We start from the raw sequence: 17,490 nt of genomic DNA on the forward strand, positions 1-17,490 counted from the left end.
ATGTCCAAGGATCAGTGAAGTGGTCAGGCAAGCTAAGGAAGGAACCAGAAGGGCTGTGGTAATCCTCAGCCAAACAAAGAAACCATAAGCTAGGTAGCCAAAAGAAAAAGAAGAAGAAAGAAAAAAGAATGTTAGAACATATTGGATCAGCCACTCTGGTATGCTTGTCTACTGCACCATGGTTCCTTAATGCTATGCTGTCACTGCCTTGTTCGTATGCCAGAGAGAACTGCAATAAAACAGTTTTACCCTAAATTCATACTCATGGATGCTCACATTTTGCAACACAACAGATGCTGGACAATGTGAAAAGTGTGCTGGAGGGCCTGAAGGCAGAACTGGAACAAACCTTGCTGCAGAAAGGACACAATCAACATGGAGGCCACAATCGACTTTGATGCCTGGCAGAAGGACAAAACAAGCAACCACAGTAACAAAGTGAGAGCAACAAGAAATGCAGGTATATTATATGTGGGAGTCTGCCAAGGTGCTGGTGGGAAGTGAATTCTCCAATCATTGTAGATTATTTTTAAGGGTGTGGGGGTGTGCGGTGGTGAGGGGGCACTGCTGCCTAATTTGAATGGAGGTAACTATAAAACTGTAGCTCTATTAAATACCTGATTAGCACAGAGACATTCTACAGCAGGGTCCTGTTTTATGATAGACGCAGAGGTGTAATTGCTCAGATACCATCAATATAATAAAAGGAAGGGAACTTGAATGAACAAGAAGAAATGACATTCTAGTCATGCTACTCCCAGGTATGCTGTAAGCCTTGCAGAGTTATTTCCAGTCTCTGTGTGAACTCGTAGCCAAGTACACAGATTAACAGCAGTTACTGTCCATATTGATCTTTAATGCCATAGTGTGTTACATGGGGATAAGAAGGACTCCTCCAGTGCCCTCGAGCAAAAGATTGTTCCTGTTTTCCCATGGCTGTGTGCAGAATTACTGCTGTCCTTCCAGGTCCGAAGTGGCTGAGTTTCAAGAACACCTAATATATTCACCATGGATAAGCCATTTGACTCCTCAGACTTGTAAAAATGCATGCTGTGCAGGAGGAGGTTTCAGGAATGAGCTGGAATCAGTACCTAGTTCTCAGCAGCAAAGCATTACCACACTAGATCCATGAGAGCTCCTCTTTGGTTCTGTGCATGAGCAGAATGTGCATTGTGGCACATACCGTGAAAGGGAAGTGCTTCTTGTTACAACAATTCTACATACAAAAAATGTTAAAAAAGCCTAACCAGGAATGTATTTACATTGGTATTTTGCTCTTTTTTTTTTTTTTTTAATAGGCACAGGCATATAATAATGTCTTTTATTTTTCCCATTAATTGAAATAAAATCTTCACTTTTTTCTCAAATAAATCTTTCAGATTTTTATTGTCATTAATTATGTGTATTACAATAGCAGCCAGAAGCCTCCAAATTAGTGCCCAATGCATAGGTCCCTGTCGTACAAACAGATGTTAAAACCAGCCCCAGCTCCAAACTGATGACAAATGAATCATGAGGATAAAGAAGTCCCTTTGGGATCCATGTCAAAGCAGTCAGGCAGAGACCCAGGGAACATGCAGCATGCTGATGGCTGTGATATTGTTTCTTCACTTTTAGGTAGACTCTGGAGGAAGAAAAAGAATTGGACCTGTTGGTGCATCACGTTTCCCACACAGGACTTTTTTCTTCATGCTTGCTGATGATCCCAGTTTCAATCCTTTCTCAGTAGAAACCTGAAATTCAGCGAGTGAAAAATGTGTCCTCATTGAGGACACGTAGGAAATTCCCATTATCTCCTCTCAAACCAGGATTTTGAGCCTGCTCTCTGGTGACAGATATAAACCAAAGGAAGAAAGAAGCTCCAGAGGGAGAAGGAGGAGAAGACAGACTTTCAGACAGGTAATTTACCCAGAGACGAGCACAAGAATTCAGTCCCACCTGCCCTGTAAATGGGGCTGGTTGAATGCTTTCCAGAAGGACTGATGTTCTGGAGAATGCTTTCCAGGAAAATACAACTGAAGAAATTAAGATGAAGTGGGAAAGTATCTGCACCACCTTGCCTGAAGGTGGTTCTGCTGCCTTGTCCCTATTACACCAGTGCCTAAGGGACACAGAATTACTCCAGAGGAGGCTAGAAAGAGATTGTAAAAGATCCAGCAGGAAAGACAAAAGAATACCACAGATAAGAGAGCCTCAGCCACATGCCTTCAGAATGCCAGAGGTAGCTTGGGCCATCACTAAATGGGACAATCTACCTGCCTGGCTAAGTCTAAGCTAGGGTAGTCTAGTTTTATGAAGGCTACACAGAGTGGTTGCTCATGCACACTTTTTGTCAGCCACCCAAACAGAGTCTTACATTTGTAATGAACTTTACATCCCAGGCATATAAGCAGTGCAGAATTATTCTCCTGAGGGGTGAAGGTGGCTAAGCCCATCTTTCTGTTTTATGCATGAGAAGCTCATCATGACAGTGGTCACCTTGTCAGCTTTATAGGTGCTCTTCCCTCACAGAGCAATACTACTGCAAACAGAGCAGCTATACGGTGAACCTCAGCTTTGAAACCTTCCTGGAGAGACACCCTCCCTACCAGAGACCTTTTCCACTAGGGAAGCCAAAACTACACTAGGTAAAAGATCCTTTTGCTGTCTGGCAGGAAACACAGCACTTGCCTTCCTGAAGGCTCAGGCTGCACATAGGTTACTGCAGCACTCATATATGCAGCAGAATGTCAGAACATTTCCTCTTGTCAGGAAATCATTAAAAATCTTATCCTTTTCTCTTGAGAGTTCCTTGAAATTCTGTTGCCTTCACCTTTTTCTCCACAGAGGCTGCTGGAGGAGGTTGAAGGATCTTGGACCTGAACCAAAGCTGACTGAGAAGCTGAGACTCCCTTTTAAATTCAACTACTATTACTCTTTAATGCCAAACCTTTGGTCCCATTGCTCATCAGCTCTCAGTGTGACAGTGGCTACACTGACTTCAGCTCATACAGGCCAAGTTGTGGAAATAGCTTCATGCTAACTAATTAATTCTCTGCTCATTAACGAAAATATCAGAGGGAATGACAAAGTTGTTTGGGCAGATGAAGCAACATGTGTTTGACCCTGATGAAATTCTCCATCTTTGGGTAACCCCTCCCTCTTCTGTCACTGAGGAAATACACACAGCTGGTTATCACAGACCCTTCCCCCACCTGCTACCAGCAATGTGTCCTAAACTATAGCAATGTTATTCCCGAAGCAGCATACCAGGCACGTCACTCTTGTCTCCAGGGGTTTGAACTCCTCTGGCAAGGTGCAATAAGTCAGAGGTGAATCAAGGTCGCTATAAATGCTCTTTGCTCGAGATTAATCTGATATGCTTTTAAGGCATATCAGCTGTATTTTGCCTTTTATCATCCGCTTGTGGCAGCATCACACACACCTATTTATACCCACATGTTAATAAAGGGCAGACCAGGATCTTGGCTCTGGCACCGGTTTGAGACTGGAGCGTCTGCTTCCTTGGGGAAAGATGGGAAGGGGTGATGCCATCAGCCGTATCACCACAGGGAGGCAAAGATCGGCAGCTTCCTTCCACCACCAGAGGCCCAAGACCCAGCAAAACGGGTACAGCTTAGTTGCGAAAAGAAAACCCCAAGGCGGCACCCAGGGGCCCCTATAAGTCCAGTCCTCTGCCATGATGTCCCCTCTCCGGGAGCGCCTCGCACACCCGGCCAGCAGAGCTCTCCTCCTCATAGAGTCCCCTGACCAAAGGATCTTAACTCCCTTTTGTCGCTTGCTGGGGAGAGGTGCCAGGGAATGAGGATCAGGCAAGGAGCCCATCACCCCACGGGGGAGAGGAGAAAGCTCTGCTGCTGCTTCTGCGACGTGGGGGCAGAGCGCCCAGCTTCACGTGTGCGCCTGTCCCCATTGGTCACCTCCTCAGTGAGAGCACCACCACTGCATGTCATAAGGATCCTTTCCAGCTGTAAAATTTCCCATGAGACACCAGGGGCAGCTACAGTCTCACAGTCTGTCAGGACATATGGGATTTTGGCAGCCCCATGCCCCGTCAGGGGCTGCCTGTCAGAGTCCTGGCCCGCAGTGAGGACACCGTTTCCCTTCAGTTCAACACCTTCTCCGAGAAGTGTCCCAGCTTCCCCTCCTCCTGCACGGGCTGTGAGGCTTGTCCACAGCAGGATGGGCCACGCTCCTGGGCCAGGGCTACACCAGGCCACCGTGGCCCCCCACTCCCCGGTGCTGGGCAGGCGCCCTGCAGCTCCGCACACTTCTCCTTGTAGTGCTGGGCATTGCCGGCAAAAGTCTCGCAGCGGCTGAGGTTTTCTTCCTGCACGGGGCTGCCCACGTTCTCCTCGTTCGGCCCGGAGGCCGCTGTCCCCTCCTGAGAGTTTTGGCTAAGGTAGACAACGATGATGTCGCCCTTGAAATTCATTACTTGTCCACTTGAGATAAAGGTGGAGTTACTGTTTCCAGTCACATTTCCTGTGGAAGCAGAGGGAAGAAAAGAAGACAGACATGATTAATATTTTCCCCTCACAAGGTGGACGCTTAGCGCAGTGAACTTAATCTGATGTGGTAGTTTTACTCTTGTTCCATTATTTTTTCCCCTGTGACACGAGGATGCTCTTAGAACCAATGCCTTCCACTGGACCTTTTAATTATTTCCATTTTTGTCTCCTCAGGACAAAGTCTGTCATATAAGGGAGCCTGTCTGGAAGGCTTGGAAATATTTTCTCTCTGAGTTGTGATCTGGGAAGCAAGAGAGAACAGGAAGATCTTATGTTCCCTGTGCTGCCTCATGCACAGGCCATGTCCAACTTACCTGTGGTTTGTGATGTAGTTATTTCTAGTTATGAGATTTATTAGAGTCCCAGAAATCACACTGTTTACCAAAGGGGAAATGAAACCCCAATCAATCTCACCACGTGGGCTGGGTAGTAGGCTTATTGAACAAACACTTGAAAGGCTTTAATGTCATATCACACAGTCACACAGTGCCCAAATGGCATGGAGCTTATATGATTATCTTATATTGTCCTGATCCTTCATATAGGTACACCCTGGTACTCACCTAGCACCCCCATGGTGCTACCTGGATATATGCCAAATCCAGTGGAGAGACTGACTCTATATTACAGTAAACGAACAGAGTTATAGTTTCAGTCAATCTACCTGTGATTAGAGATTTTTCAGTATAAATTCAATCTTTCTGCCATTCAAGAGATGGTCACTGACTCAAGTGAAACAGGACAAGGCTCCAGGAATTAAACTCCCCACAGAGCAGAAAGAAAATAACTGGGAACAAACTTTCAGTGTCAAACTAACAAATTTGTTAAAGTTTGAAAATTTAAAAAACCCGAAGAAACCAAGTAAACAAAATCTTCCTAGCCTATGAACACTCTTCCTAACAAATGTTTTTCCTGCTGTGCTTCACTTAATCATGACTTGACTACTCTGAGACCTTTTAGGTGTTTTGTGCCTTTCCTCGTTACATTCCTCAACACTTCAGACATTCCCATTTTCATTACAGCTAAGTGTAGCCCGGCCCAGTAAAATGCTGTTTTTGCAGTGGCCATGGGTGATGTTTGCACACATCAGCAATGGACATGGGGCTCCAGCTGTGCAGAATTAGGACCTGTGCCTGCTCATAACTGAGTCTGGGTAGCATTTGGGCATCTCTCTAATAGGCCCCCCTAAGCAACCTTATTTCTTTCAGCTAAACCACTGCATTGCCAGCTCTCTGCTTCCTTTCCAAGTGCTGTTGATTAACAGGAGATGTCCATAAGAGTTTTCTCTGCAGGAGTTTTTCCGTGCCAGTTGTTCCCCCTGTGATCGATTCAGTTGGCCGTTTGCCATCAACAAAGCTCTTGGGCATAACGGGAGTACAAAAATAACTGTTTGTCTTTAAACAGATTGCCTGTCAATCGCAAAAGGTGCTGTGAAGTTTACCAGTGCTCACTACGAGATCAAGAATTTAGAAATATATGTGGCAGTGGGGGAGGGTAATAAAAAAAAAAAAAGGCAGATTAACACATTCATAATTTTTAATTGAATGTGGCTGGCAAATCTTTAGTGCTTTCTGAAGACACCATGCTGAAACAAAAGAATATTTGAGGCCCAAAACCACAGAAAATGGACACATGAGCTTCCTGGACTGTACTAAGTGAAGTGATTCCAACCTGAAAAACTTAAGAGACACCTTCAGAGTGAAGGCATCATTCTCTGCAGTGTTTCAGCCTTTTGATCTCTTCAGACTATCTGATGATATTAGTTACAATGACAGATTAATCTTTGAGGTAATTGTTCACTAAGAACTGGGACAACACAGGTGAATAATTTTCTCAAAGACATTTAATGTCCTCTAGGTGGTAAGAACTGTTTGTTGCTGCCAAACCAGGCTGGTTTGGGATCTGGAAGTGAAAGGCTCTGCAAAACCATCTTTTACTGTGAGTCACCTAAGTCTTCCCACACTCATACTTCACGCTGTAGCCCCACACAGGACTTGAGGTGGGCACGAACCGATGCTTCACGTTCTGACTGCCTCCAGGCCCATGGGGTTTGAAAGAGTGCTTGAAGGTTTACCTCTGTCTCCAGTGGTGACCCCTGTAAGTGGCACCTCTCCAGAGTTTCACTTTGGTCCTCTAGGGTTGTTTCACACGAGGGACAGAGTTTGCCATTTCTGTTTTCTGTCTCTTTTGTATCATTCTGTCTTAGGAGGACTCTGTGCAAAGCCTGATGGCTTCAGTTACTTTGAGAAGCTTTACAGAAAGTTATTTTACATGTACATTTATTCCATCTGGGCATTTCACAAGGCCTAGCAAAATGACCGATGCTGATGCAGCTCCACGTGCAGCCCCAGTGTGGCTGGGGTGCTTTGGTGTGGAATCTATGGCTAAGCCCTGCCCCAGTCCTTTTGCAACCACGCGTTGCCAGCAGGGCATAGCCATTCTGTGGATAGAAAAATTACTCTGCCAGCAAGCCACATTACCTACAGGTTAACTAGCCCACACTCTGATACTGCCCACAACTCAGTCAGTACCTTCCTGCAGCCGTGCCTAAAAAATGGCAGATTAGGAACACAGTATCTGTGCTCAGGTTTCACCAGATGGCACTAGAGCATGTACATCTCTGAAATCAAAAACACAATCAAAATCTCATATAAAGAATTATGCTGCAGACCTAAGATGGCACTTTCTAGCACGTCACTTAAATACAAGCTCTCCTGTTTGCTCTATTGTCTTAATATTTTCCTTAATATTTTCTCTTTCTCTTTGTTTCAGACTTAGAAAGCAAAGCAGTATCAAATACAACTTGACTTTCAGTTGTATCTCAAGAGTCACCTTCCAACAATAACAAAAAGCTCTCTTTATTCCTGCATTTTGTACAGACCAGACAGTGACCAAACTGCCTCAGGATTTCAGGAAACTGAAGCAGCAGAAAGAGTTTTTGCTCTTCGGAAGATGAACGCTACACACTTTCAGATTCCCATATGGCGTGCATGTTGAGAGAGGAAGGACCTTCAAGTGTGTTGTTTTGGGGCTTTGGCAGACTGACAAGAATGTCTCTGTAAGAAACTTTAAGGCACGACATGGTTTTAAAGAAGGGCAACAGCTTACAAATGCTGTGGGTATTACAGTAATACTTGGATGTCCTACTCAAAACTAAAGTGTCATTATGCTTGGCAGTGCATCGATAGAAATAAAAATAGAACATCTGACTTTAGGATTTATAATCTAAAATGACTAATAACACATGACAGGCAGATTGCAGACTTTTATACTGAAAGAAAGTCTGAGGGAAGAAGGTTTCATCCAGAGAAGGCTCATAACTTCCCTTCTGCTGGTTTTGTTTCACTGATTTTTTCCCCTGCTTCCATTTGATAATTTTGATATATTTACTCAATTAATAAATTGGTAGAGAGTTAGCAAATTGGCATCAGTGTTTCAGAGTTGTTTAGGGGACAATGCACGTGCATATGGAGAAACAGTGTCCGTATGAAACTATTTTTATGTGAACGTTTATGTCCTAGTGAATTAAAATGAAAGAGCTAAAAGCAGAAAATTGTACATTGTCTTTAACACCTGGTGCAGCCACTAGGTTACAGCTCCAGCTGGAGTTTCACTGACCACCGTATAAGTGTAACTGGATCTAATCTATCAGCAAAAACGTGCATGCAGACTGCTGAATGAAAAATATCTGTCCGGGTATTATGCACCCTTCCTTGACTCAGCCTCTATGTCCCTATGCTGTCTTACTTCTAAGTTTCCTCCAATACCCACGCCTGCTAACAGAACTCTGCAGTGAGAGCCAGAAGATGGGTTCTGCCTTGCTGGTTAGACCAGGGCAGGACAATGGTCCCTCACCGGGCTCACACTATTTGCAGAATTCACTATAAACCAAGCGGTCTTACTATTTCAGATTTGTTTTTCAGATTAGCTTCAGGGTAATTAAGTGAAAAGGCATAATTTTATTCTTATCCTAAATCAGATCCTCTGAATACTACTGATTTAGCACAGAGAATAATCCTATAGAGCGGTGTACGGATCAAACCTAATGGGCTTACCCGATGCTGGAGGGAGGTCTGAAGTGCTGCTGTTTGTCCCTGAAGTGCTTCTGTGTGCCCCTGAAGTGCTTCTGTTTGTGTTTTGGTACTTCATGTTGGTACTATCTGAAGACGCATCTTCCAAACCATGATCATTTCCTAAAGTGCTCTGACCAGCAGAGAGAGAATTCAAACCACAGGTGCACTGTGCACAGGAGCCAGTTTCTGGGGAAGTGGAGGTACTGTCAGCCACAGCACAACAAGGTTTGCTCCCCTTTTGTGGAGATTCCCTGTATGAAATGCCACACCTCACACAGATCTTCTCTGAGTCACAGTTTGTTGCAAAGTGATCTGTGTCTTTGTTGCCCGTTTCCTTTAGGCAACTGTGGGCATGTTGGCAAGATTTCTGAAGAAGCTGGTCCTTGGCAATGTGTGCCCCATCTGTGTTGGATGGAGGGTGAAATCCTTGAGAGATTGATACGTCCTCTGTGCTCCCAATCCCTGAAAAGCTGTCATTTTCCCCCGCCTCCATTGGTTCTGAGAATGATGACACAGTTTTACTGGCAGTCCGACTCAGTAAAGATAAGTAATCAGTGTTATTGAGATCCTTATCCATGTATTCATCTTCCATGGGAACTGGTGGGAAATGGTAATCATCAGTCTCAGTTCCCACAGAAAAATCTCCTGCCTCGCACGGCTCTGTGCTGGGGCTCCCGTCCCTGCATGGAGTGGGACCACTGGTGCAGCATGAGTTTCCAGGGACAGGAGAGCCAGAGGGGCCCAGGAGACACATGCCTTCAGGGATCTGGGGTACAGCAGCATTCGTGATGTTCACAGTAACAAATGCATCTCTGGGGGGCCTCTGAAAGAAATTCAAAGTAAAAAGGTCTTGAGTAAAGAGATCAGCAGAAAGTTATTTTCAACAAAGAAGGAAAAGGTAGATCACATTTTTTCCTCTGTGTGGAGCTGCTGAGGTTGAGCAGCACTGCTATATTTGAGTGTAATTCTATTCTGCTGTGAAGTTGTGATTAGTGATGCTGGGTTCAGTGGGTGAGCTGGTGGTCCAGGGAGGGGGGCAGTAACATTTAATTTTGTGAGACCACCATTCCTAGTTCTTATGAAAGAACTAGGTCACTTAAGTTCTTAAGAAAGAACTTTAGTCACTTAAGAGGACTAAATAAATCTGGAAGAGTTGTTGGATTCTGCTGTTCCTTATGGACCATCAGTAAGACCCACCTAAGTGCTTATTAGATTTTGGAACCCCCCCCATGTGTCTGAAGGGCTGTTGATCTGTGAAGGCCTTATTGGGGGCTGAATCTTTAATATCATGATTGAAGAAAGAACATGGGTTGATTCAAAAGGCCTGAGACAAGCTAGAACAAAAGAAGTCACACAGACATGGTTGCTTTAACCCACAAAGTTAGGACAACAAATGCAAAGGCCCGTGACATCATGTCAGCACTTGTCAAAGTAAAGCTGTATTTTTGGTTGCAGCTGCAAAAAAAGGATTGGGAAATACTTCAGGGGTTTCCTTCAGTTCATGTGAGTTGTGCTTTAAAGACAGGTATTTGGGAACTGATACCTTTAATTTTTAGTGTCTGTTCAGCTCTTCCAGGATAGAAGAGAGAGTGTAAATGCTGCCAACCACTAATTGCTGTTGATTCACTCCTCTGTCCCAGGGGATCTGAGCAGCTGCCAAGGCAGGAGGTTGCATGAACACTGATGAGACAGAAGAGGAACTGCCTGCTCAAAAAGGTGGGGTTGTTTGATATGGAGTTGTTTATTTTTTTAGCAGTGGAATTTGACTCTTTCAACAGCTAAGATAAGCAGAGCTCCTAGGAGGAGTGGTGGGGACAGCATGCACATTAAACACCTCAGTCCACATCCATGGTGTGAAGTAGGCTGTGTACATGAACTTGGACCAGTGCCACCATCTGAATGTTTTGGGATGGGATCTGGTGTCCTTCCAGAGAGAAAGCCTGGCATTCTTGGTGTTGCCCCAAATCCAGGTTTCTTGCCTTTGAACCCTCTGGTACGCAACAAGCGGCAAACTCAGCTGAAGCTTTTCCTGCTCTTGGGATTTAGAAAGGCTCTCTCCTAGGCAGAGTCTCAGGTGTTCAGCCACTGGTGGGCTCATGTTTAACTTTCTCCTAATAAATATTTAACAATGACAGAGACCTTTATCTGTGTTAAAACTGGCTGAAACCAGAGAGCAGGTTCAGAAGCTATTTGTGAACAGTGATTTCATATGCCTCATATTTACAGAAAACCAGACTAAAAAAGCCAAACCTGAAAGCATATTTTGAGGAACTCAAAACTTGTTTTCTAGCCAAACATTACAATAGAGTCTACTTCAGACGAGGTGTCAGGAATGCCATGAGTAAAACATAAAACAAAGAGAAAATGATGGCGTCTTTGACTTTACCTTTGTTCCTTTTATTTGGCTGCACACTTCATTAGCCCAGTTCTGTAGATCTACTGCAGGGAAAACAAAAAGAGTAGCTGTAACATATAGCAGGCACTGAAGTTAACCACAGACCTAAACACCCACAGTCATTCACAATCCACAATATCATATTAAATAAAACCAGTAAGCTGTTTTTACTGACTGTTCAAGTGTCCCAGCATCGGTCTAGCTGAGGATTCATTGTAACTGGAACAGGGATATATTTCTGTGGAACAAATGTTTCCAAGCTCCTAAAATAGACCACGGTTAAATTGTGTTCCACATCAAATGGGGTTTCTTTCCTGGTCATATGTCACACCAAGCTATGACTGGCCCAACAACGACCAGCTTGCAGCAGTATGGTCTATTTCAAGAGAAGTCACATGGATGGCCCAAAGGCCCTTCCCAGACAGGAGTGAGAAGCCTGGAGAGAAGAGGGTAAGCCACTGAAACCACAGCATGGCAGGCTCAAATATAGCATATTCTACTTAATCAGGGTATGCTTAATGGGGAAATTCATTCCAATTTCCTTGGAGTATCTCCCAAGGAAAAGCTTTAAGTCCAACATATTTTATGGCAACAGCTGCCACTTAATTCTGGTTTTCTGCTTACACATTCAGGAGACTTTGTAGGGCTCAGGTCTCCTGAACATTTGAAGCTTACACTGGTTTTATATGTCTGAAGATAGATCAGCTTTGCAGCCCCTGCCAGTTCACAGGAATGACTTTATTCCTCTGATGTTGAATCTGCACTTTTACCACCAGAACCCCCTGAAAAGCAGGCAGAGCTTCTTCCCGAGCCTGCAATTCTCCCAGGCTTGGGTTAGCAGAATTCACCATGCAAAGGCAATGAGGGACTGTCACTGCAGAGCAGCAGGGCAATAGAAATGTCAAAGAAATTGCATCCCCCCCTAACCTGCTCTACACTGTATTTGGTTTGTGAGGAGAGTCACCATTTCCTCCAGCCCATCCCAGAAATTCCAGATTTAGCACAACCCATGTTTAATGTGGCAGAGGCAGCCTGGTTCTAAAACACAGGCTGAAATATACTTTACAAGAAGGGATTTCTGTCTTTCCTTCCACTGTTCCCAAAACATTTCATAAGTTGCTAGCACTTGGGAAAGGAGATGATGGAAACTTTTCCATGTTTAGGGGGAAAAAATAAAAAATGAACATAACATTAAAGATATGTCCTTCACTAAGGCTTAACACAGAGTTAAGTAACTACTGAAAGTATTTCCACTCTATTAATAATAAACTTGGTATCCCACTGCTATCCAGTATGCCCTTGCTAGAATTTTTCTATTTTTTCTACTTTTACTGTTTATGTATTTCCTTCTAGTATTTCTTCTGCATCTTATCAGAACTTTGGCCTCCGGCTAGAAACATTGCCTCCACCATGTTTTCAAATACACGTCAGGCCTCTGTCTTAAAATCCATATTTTAACCTGTCCAGAGGTAGGTTTTTGAGTAGGAGGAGAGGAAGACAGGAGGTACTGAAGGCCCCTATGTCTGTCCCTGATTCTCTTTGGCCAAGGAGTCTGCTGTGCCATGTGGTGTGGAGCAGCCATGCTGCCCTGAAAGTCTCCAGCACCAGCCCTTCTCCTTCCACACCAGGGTGGTCACCCCACAGGTCAGTGTAATACACTGCAATACACTGCCCGTAATGTGCTGTAAAACACTGCCTGCCTAGAGGAGGGGAATTGGAAGCCTGGCTTTGTGTTAGGTAAAGCACATCCATATGGACAGCACAACGGAGACAGCACAAAACTTCTTGTATAACTCCTGAGCTTCTTAATCTAGTGGCTGCCCATGAAATCGGAGTGAACACAGAGCCATGGCTGACATGTTCATGAATGTCATTAGCTATCACGTACCTGTTAGCTTTTTTCCCCTGTTCTTGTAGTATACAATGAAGACGACGATGCCAATTAGTGTCACAAAAAACAAGATGACAATCAACACATACAAGATCCTGTTTGTTCCTGCAGGATGTAAAAAAGATAGTGCCATCAACATACAGCTTGGACTCAGCAGTATAACAAACGTGGCTCATTTCACCTGCTTTTCTAGGGGAAAGGGGTTTTTTTCCTTTCTATTTGAATTTTAGTGTCTGTAATAAGAACAACAGCTCCCTTACTAAAGGTACCTGGTACCAAGACATAAAAACCAGAGCCTTGGTGTCTCAGAGAGGTGCGATTCAGTCTCAGTGCTCCCCTGAACGTTCCCTTGCAAGCTTCCAGCAGACCATGGGCTGTGCTTGATCTCACTCAGGGAATAGGGGACATACATATCATGGAGAGTATAGAACTCAGATGGAAAACTCTGTCGTTTATCTCAGGTTATGATGAATGCCAGGCAAGCAGCCTCCCTGGTACCACACCTACATTGGAGAAAGAAATGGGCAGTGGGCAAGAAGAGCTTATCTGAGAGGGATTGAGCTGAGACTGTATCCACTGCCATAAAATAAGCATAGACAGGAGCTGCTGGTCTTTATACAGGTAATGTTTGTACGGCAATCAGCAGGCTGAAAAAACGAATGAGCTGTAAATGTGATGGAGGTCATGGGTATAACAGCAATGCTGCTTGCCATGCTGTTTTAGTGGGAGCTGTAAAACTCAGCTTAGTAGTGGACATAGGCCTTAGAGCCACCAGGCTTAAAGTGATTTTTAAGGGTGAGATTTTCCAAGATCTCTGTCTTGGTCTACAGCTGGCTCTCCCTAGGGTCACCCACAATGGGAATGGATTTAAGCCAGCCAAAACCCCATAGTAATCACATCCCTCCTCCTCCCTGCTACTTCTGAACAGACAATCTACACAAGGACACACACCGTCTTCTGATGGCTCAGACATCTTCCGTTCTGTGCAAACTGCATCAGACTTGTCAGTCCCAGACACGATTTCTGTCATTCCTAAAGCTGTACAGCTAAAAAAGAAAGATAAAGAGGATACATTCTCTAGAGGAAGCTTAATGTGGCTCCTGCTCTTATGCAGAGCAGCACTTTCTGCTGTAACGTACAATATTTCTCCACCCCTAAGAACATCAGATATTTTCTTTACTTTCAGCTGTGCCAGCTCAGCAGTTGGATTGTTACTGCTCTCTCTTGCTGTCCACTAAGGAGAATTCAAGCTTAAGTGTGAGGATGTTTCCATTGCCATACAGTAAACAGAGATGCTCTGTGTCATCTGCAGGCAGCCTGGAACACCCCACTGAGAAATGCTTTCACACAAGCTTCTCCCTGCCTTCTGGCTCGTGTGGTGCTTTTACAAGATACAGGGACTTACTTGGTCCAGGGTTTACACTCATCAGTGGATGAAGACACCTTTGAGAAGTATCCTCTTGGGCACGGTATGCACCTTGTGTCCTTGTCTTGTTGCACTGTTGTATAGTAAAGGAAGAAAAATTTCATAGCTGAGTTTCTGTAAATTCCTTTCAAGCGAGAGGAAGGTGACTATGCTCCCCATCCTCTTGCTCCACTCCCCCCCCGCAGTCCTCCTGAAAGCTCTCCTGAAAAGTGGATCTTAGGTTCCATTTAGGGCAGCAGTGACAGTCGCGTGTCAGCAGCGAGAAGTACGCGTGTCTCACCTGAGCATTTCTCTACGTGATCAAAATGAGAAATGACCAGGAGCTATTTGCAGTTTTTCTAAAATAACACACAGCTGTTACATCCTTCCCCTTCTAATAATTCCCTCATGTCAATGCTATGCCACAGACAGTGACGCTGACTGGTATTGTCGCTTCTATACAGTCACAGTAAACAAAAGGCTATATCAAGATTTGCTAGGCTGGAACAGCAACTGTGCTCTAGGCCCCTGCTGCACTTCTGCCTCCATTACTCTACTACGTGCTGCTTTTTTGGGGTTCCTTAGGCTTGGTGCAGCTGTTCCCAGTATTCACTACAACTCTGAGCTTGACTGTGTACTTTCCACCCACAAAACACCTGCATTCTGTTTTCAATCAGACTTGAGAGTAAAGTAAATGCCTGTAATAAATCTTTGCTTTACTAGCCATCTAAAACAGAGTACAGGCTAAACCGAATAACTGTGCTATATGGAAGATGTTAATCACTATTAACTTGCTTATAACATTATAAAATGGCAAAGAAAAGTCATCGGACAAAACCAGATTGCAAACCCAGCCTCAGGAAGAACCCCCAAAGGAGTGCTTCTCTGAATACTGGAGCAGTGCTCGACCTAGTCACTCACAGTCAGATACCTCAGCAAACATTAGAAATGTACTGAACACCTTGCAAATACTGCCATGTCTACGTGATATCTTGCAAAAGTCACTTGATCCAAGATAGCATTTAAACTACAGAGGCAGAAGCCTTCAAAATGTAAATAGTCCGGGAGGGTTATATGCAGTAGTAATGACAACTGTTGACAGTCATCTGAGAATCTAAAGTAACTTCTTTAATGTCACAACCCATGCGATTCTGACACCATCCAGCAGGCCTGAGCTGGACATTTCACTTCATACATGCCCTTTCTGTGTCTTACCAGGAGGCTTGACTCCAAGTCCTGGAGCACACATGGTATTTCGCTGACAGCAGTCGCAGTCTTCATCCCAGTGGTAGCCCACTGTACAAGCACACTGCCGCTGGAATGTGCTGTTCCCTGGGTTCACTTCTCTCAAAGCTTTCCCTAAAGGAGAAAGCAGATGGGAGTAAAAATCTCTCTGATAATAAGCCTCAAGTTTCTGAGCCTCCTGTTCTACCTATTTGCTTTGTTTGAATGCCAGATGCAAAACCATTCACATTAGAGGAAACAGTGTCTTTCAGGAAGCATGGGAGACCCTTCATCAGCACGGGGGTCCTCACCAATTGCACTCCTGAACAATACTCCTTGTAGCTGTTGTAGAAAACAAATGGAGCTTTTGCAAGGGTGAGACAAACACAGTAGGGGAAGTGACTGCATAGAATGCTGGGTAAAAAGACAATCCTTAAGATCAACTCACAGGAGGGAATGGCCCAAACCACTATCAGCAGCACAGAGACTATGGTCACGGTGCTCAGCACAGCACAGAATCTCTGCTGCCTGGGCACCTCGTTGTCCACCATGATCTTCTGCAAGCCCAGCCTCCAGTGTTGGGCACCTGAATACAGCAACTTCCCTAGACCCACTTTCCCATCTTCATGCTTCACTAATTTGGATTAAAGGTTCTGCAGTACGAACAGCTCACCTTGGTCACATATTTTATGTAGTAAGCATTTATCTTCTTCATTCCAGACATCCATATACTCATTTGGGCCACATGGCTGGCACACGCTATCAGAAGTAGCAGTGCATCTAGCAGACAGATACTTTCCTGTGATTGAGAAAAGGACAAGCAGGTCACCCAGAAGTTGCACAAAACTGTCTAAGCTGCCTAGAGAAAAATAACGGGTTGGACTAACACTGAAGAACCGCTGTGAACAATTGCTGCACCTTTTCAGTTTGTCAGTGTGGCCCCCAATTAGTGTGGCACTGAATTGTTCATGAAGTTGATGGTCTGGGGGCAGTCCTACCTACAGACATGCTGCTTTCTGTCTCCCACAGTGGTTAAAGTGTTATCCCCACAAAATAGCTGCTGCGGCTTCTGCTGAGGCCAGCAGGACCAGTCCTGCATTAGAAGACACTGGTAAGCCTGAAGTCACACACCTGTGAGGGTATGCCAACAGATCAGCAGAGTCACAAGTACCAGCCACCTCACTGACCTGCAGGGCAGTTTCTAGTGAGCTTTTCAGCTGTGCAGCTGGTACAGCCCAGTCAGTGCTCACATACCTGGCTCACACTTCGTGCAGCACCGTCCAGAGTATTCATAGTGTTGTTCGCTTTCACACGGCGGAGTGATTTGTAGTGACAGCTGTAGCAGAGAAGGAAAGAGAGGACATGAGAACCAATACACCTGGAGAGCTTCAGACCCACTTAGGCACAGCGCTGGCAGGGAGAAGGGAAACTTTTCTTCTGTGTAACATTTTGGATAGCTAAGCTAAAAGTTACCCAACATTTGTGACTTCAAAGGTGCTTTGTAGACATGCTGAGAATACATACTTCATGCTGTATACACAGTGACTTGGAACAGAACCAGGTGACAAATAAATGACACATCTTGCAATTTGTCATGAACTTTTGGCCTGCTATATAAGGTTTTCTAACAGGACTCCATTATTTGAAATCTATGACTTTAAAACAATTGTAAAGGAAAAAAAAAGGCATAGAGATACTTCTGTAGTCTTTTTCACAGAAATGACCTCAGATCAAGACCTGTGCAACTGACAGTTTTAATGCAGAGCATTAAGGAAACAAGCACGGTGAATGATTTATACTCCTGAAAAAGAAGAAGCACTCAGCTTCCCACTGAAATCCACAGTACTCCTGGCTAGTCCCAGAAAACACTGGAATTGAATTCTGCAGCTTTTTATGGCTCCACTGTGCCCTGCAGAGGTGGTCTCACAGAACTGAGGCAGCCATCTAGAAACGCGATCCAAATATGCCAACAGCTTTTTATATCTCAAAAA

General features: G+C 44.5%; 1 protein-coding gene across 3 annotated transcripts in view; it reads right to left on the bottom strand.

Moving 5' to 3' along the window:
- Window positions 1–1,336: 1,336 nt before the first annotated feature.
- TNFRSF11A (TNF receptor superfamily member 11a) overlaps window positions 1,337–17,490 on the bottom strand; it is a 31,230-nt gene continuing 15,076 nt past the window's right edge. For 2 of the 3 annotated variants that reach the window (XM_027907294.1, XM_027907292.1), the window contains exons 2-10: window positions 16,754–16,835; window positions 16,173–16,298; window positions 15,491–15,634; window positions 14,276–14,369; window positions 13,822–13,916; window positions 12,868–12,975; window positions 10,966–11,023; window positions 8,567–9,405; window positions 1,337–4,485 (exon numbers count right to left, since the gene is read on the bottom strand). In XM_027907294.1, coding sequence (XP_027763095.1) covers window positions 4,106–4,485; window positions 8,567–9,405; window positions 10,966–11,023; window positions 12,868–12,975; window positions 13,822–13,916; window positions 14,276–14,369; window positions 15,491–15,634; window positions 16,173–16,298; window positions 16,754–16,835 — 1,926 coding nt within the window. In that variant the 3' untranslated portion in view covers window positions 1,337–4,105. The remainder of the gene's footprint in view (window positions 4,486–8,566; window positions 9,406–10,965; window positions 11,024–12,867; window positions 12,976–13,821; window positions 13,917–14,275; window positions 14,370–15,490; window positions 15,635–16,172; window positions 16,299–16,753; window positions 16,836–17,490) is intronic. The other variant, XM_027907293.1, reaches the window with a different exon arrangement.

This window comes from Empidonax traillii, unplaced genomic scaffold (assembly GCF_003031625.1).
Source record: "Empidonax traillii isolate 1590-97213 ecotype Southwest subspecies unplaced genomic scaffold, ASM303162v1 scaffold1434:size109757, whole genome shotgun sequence".
Taxonomy (NCBI): Eukaryota; Metazoa; Chordata; class Aves; order Passeriformes; family Tyrannidae; genus Empidonax; species Empidonax traillii.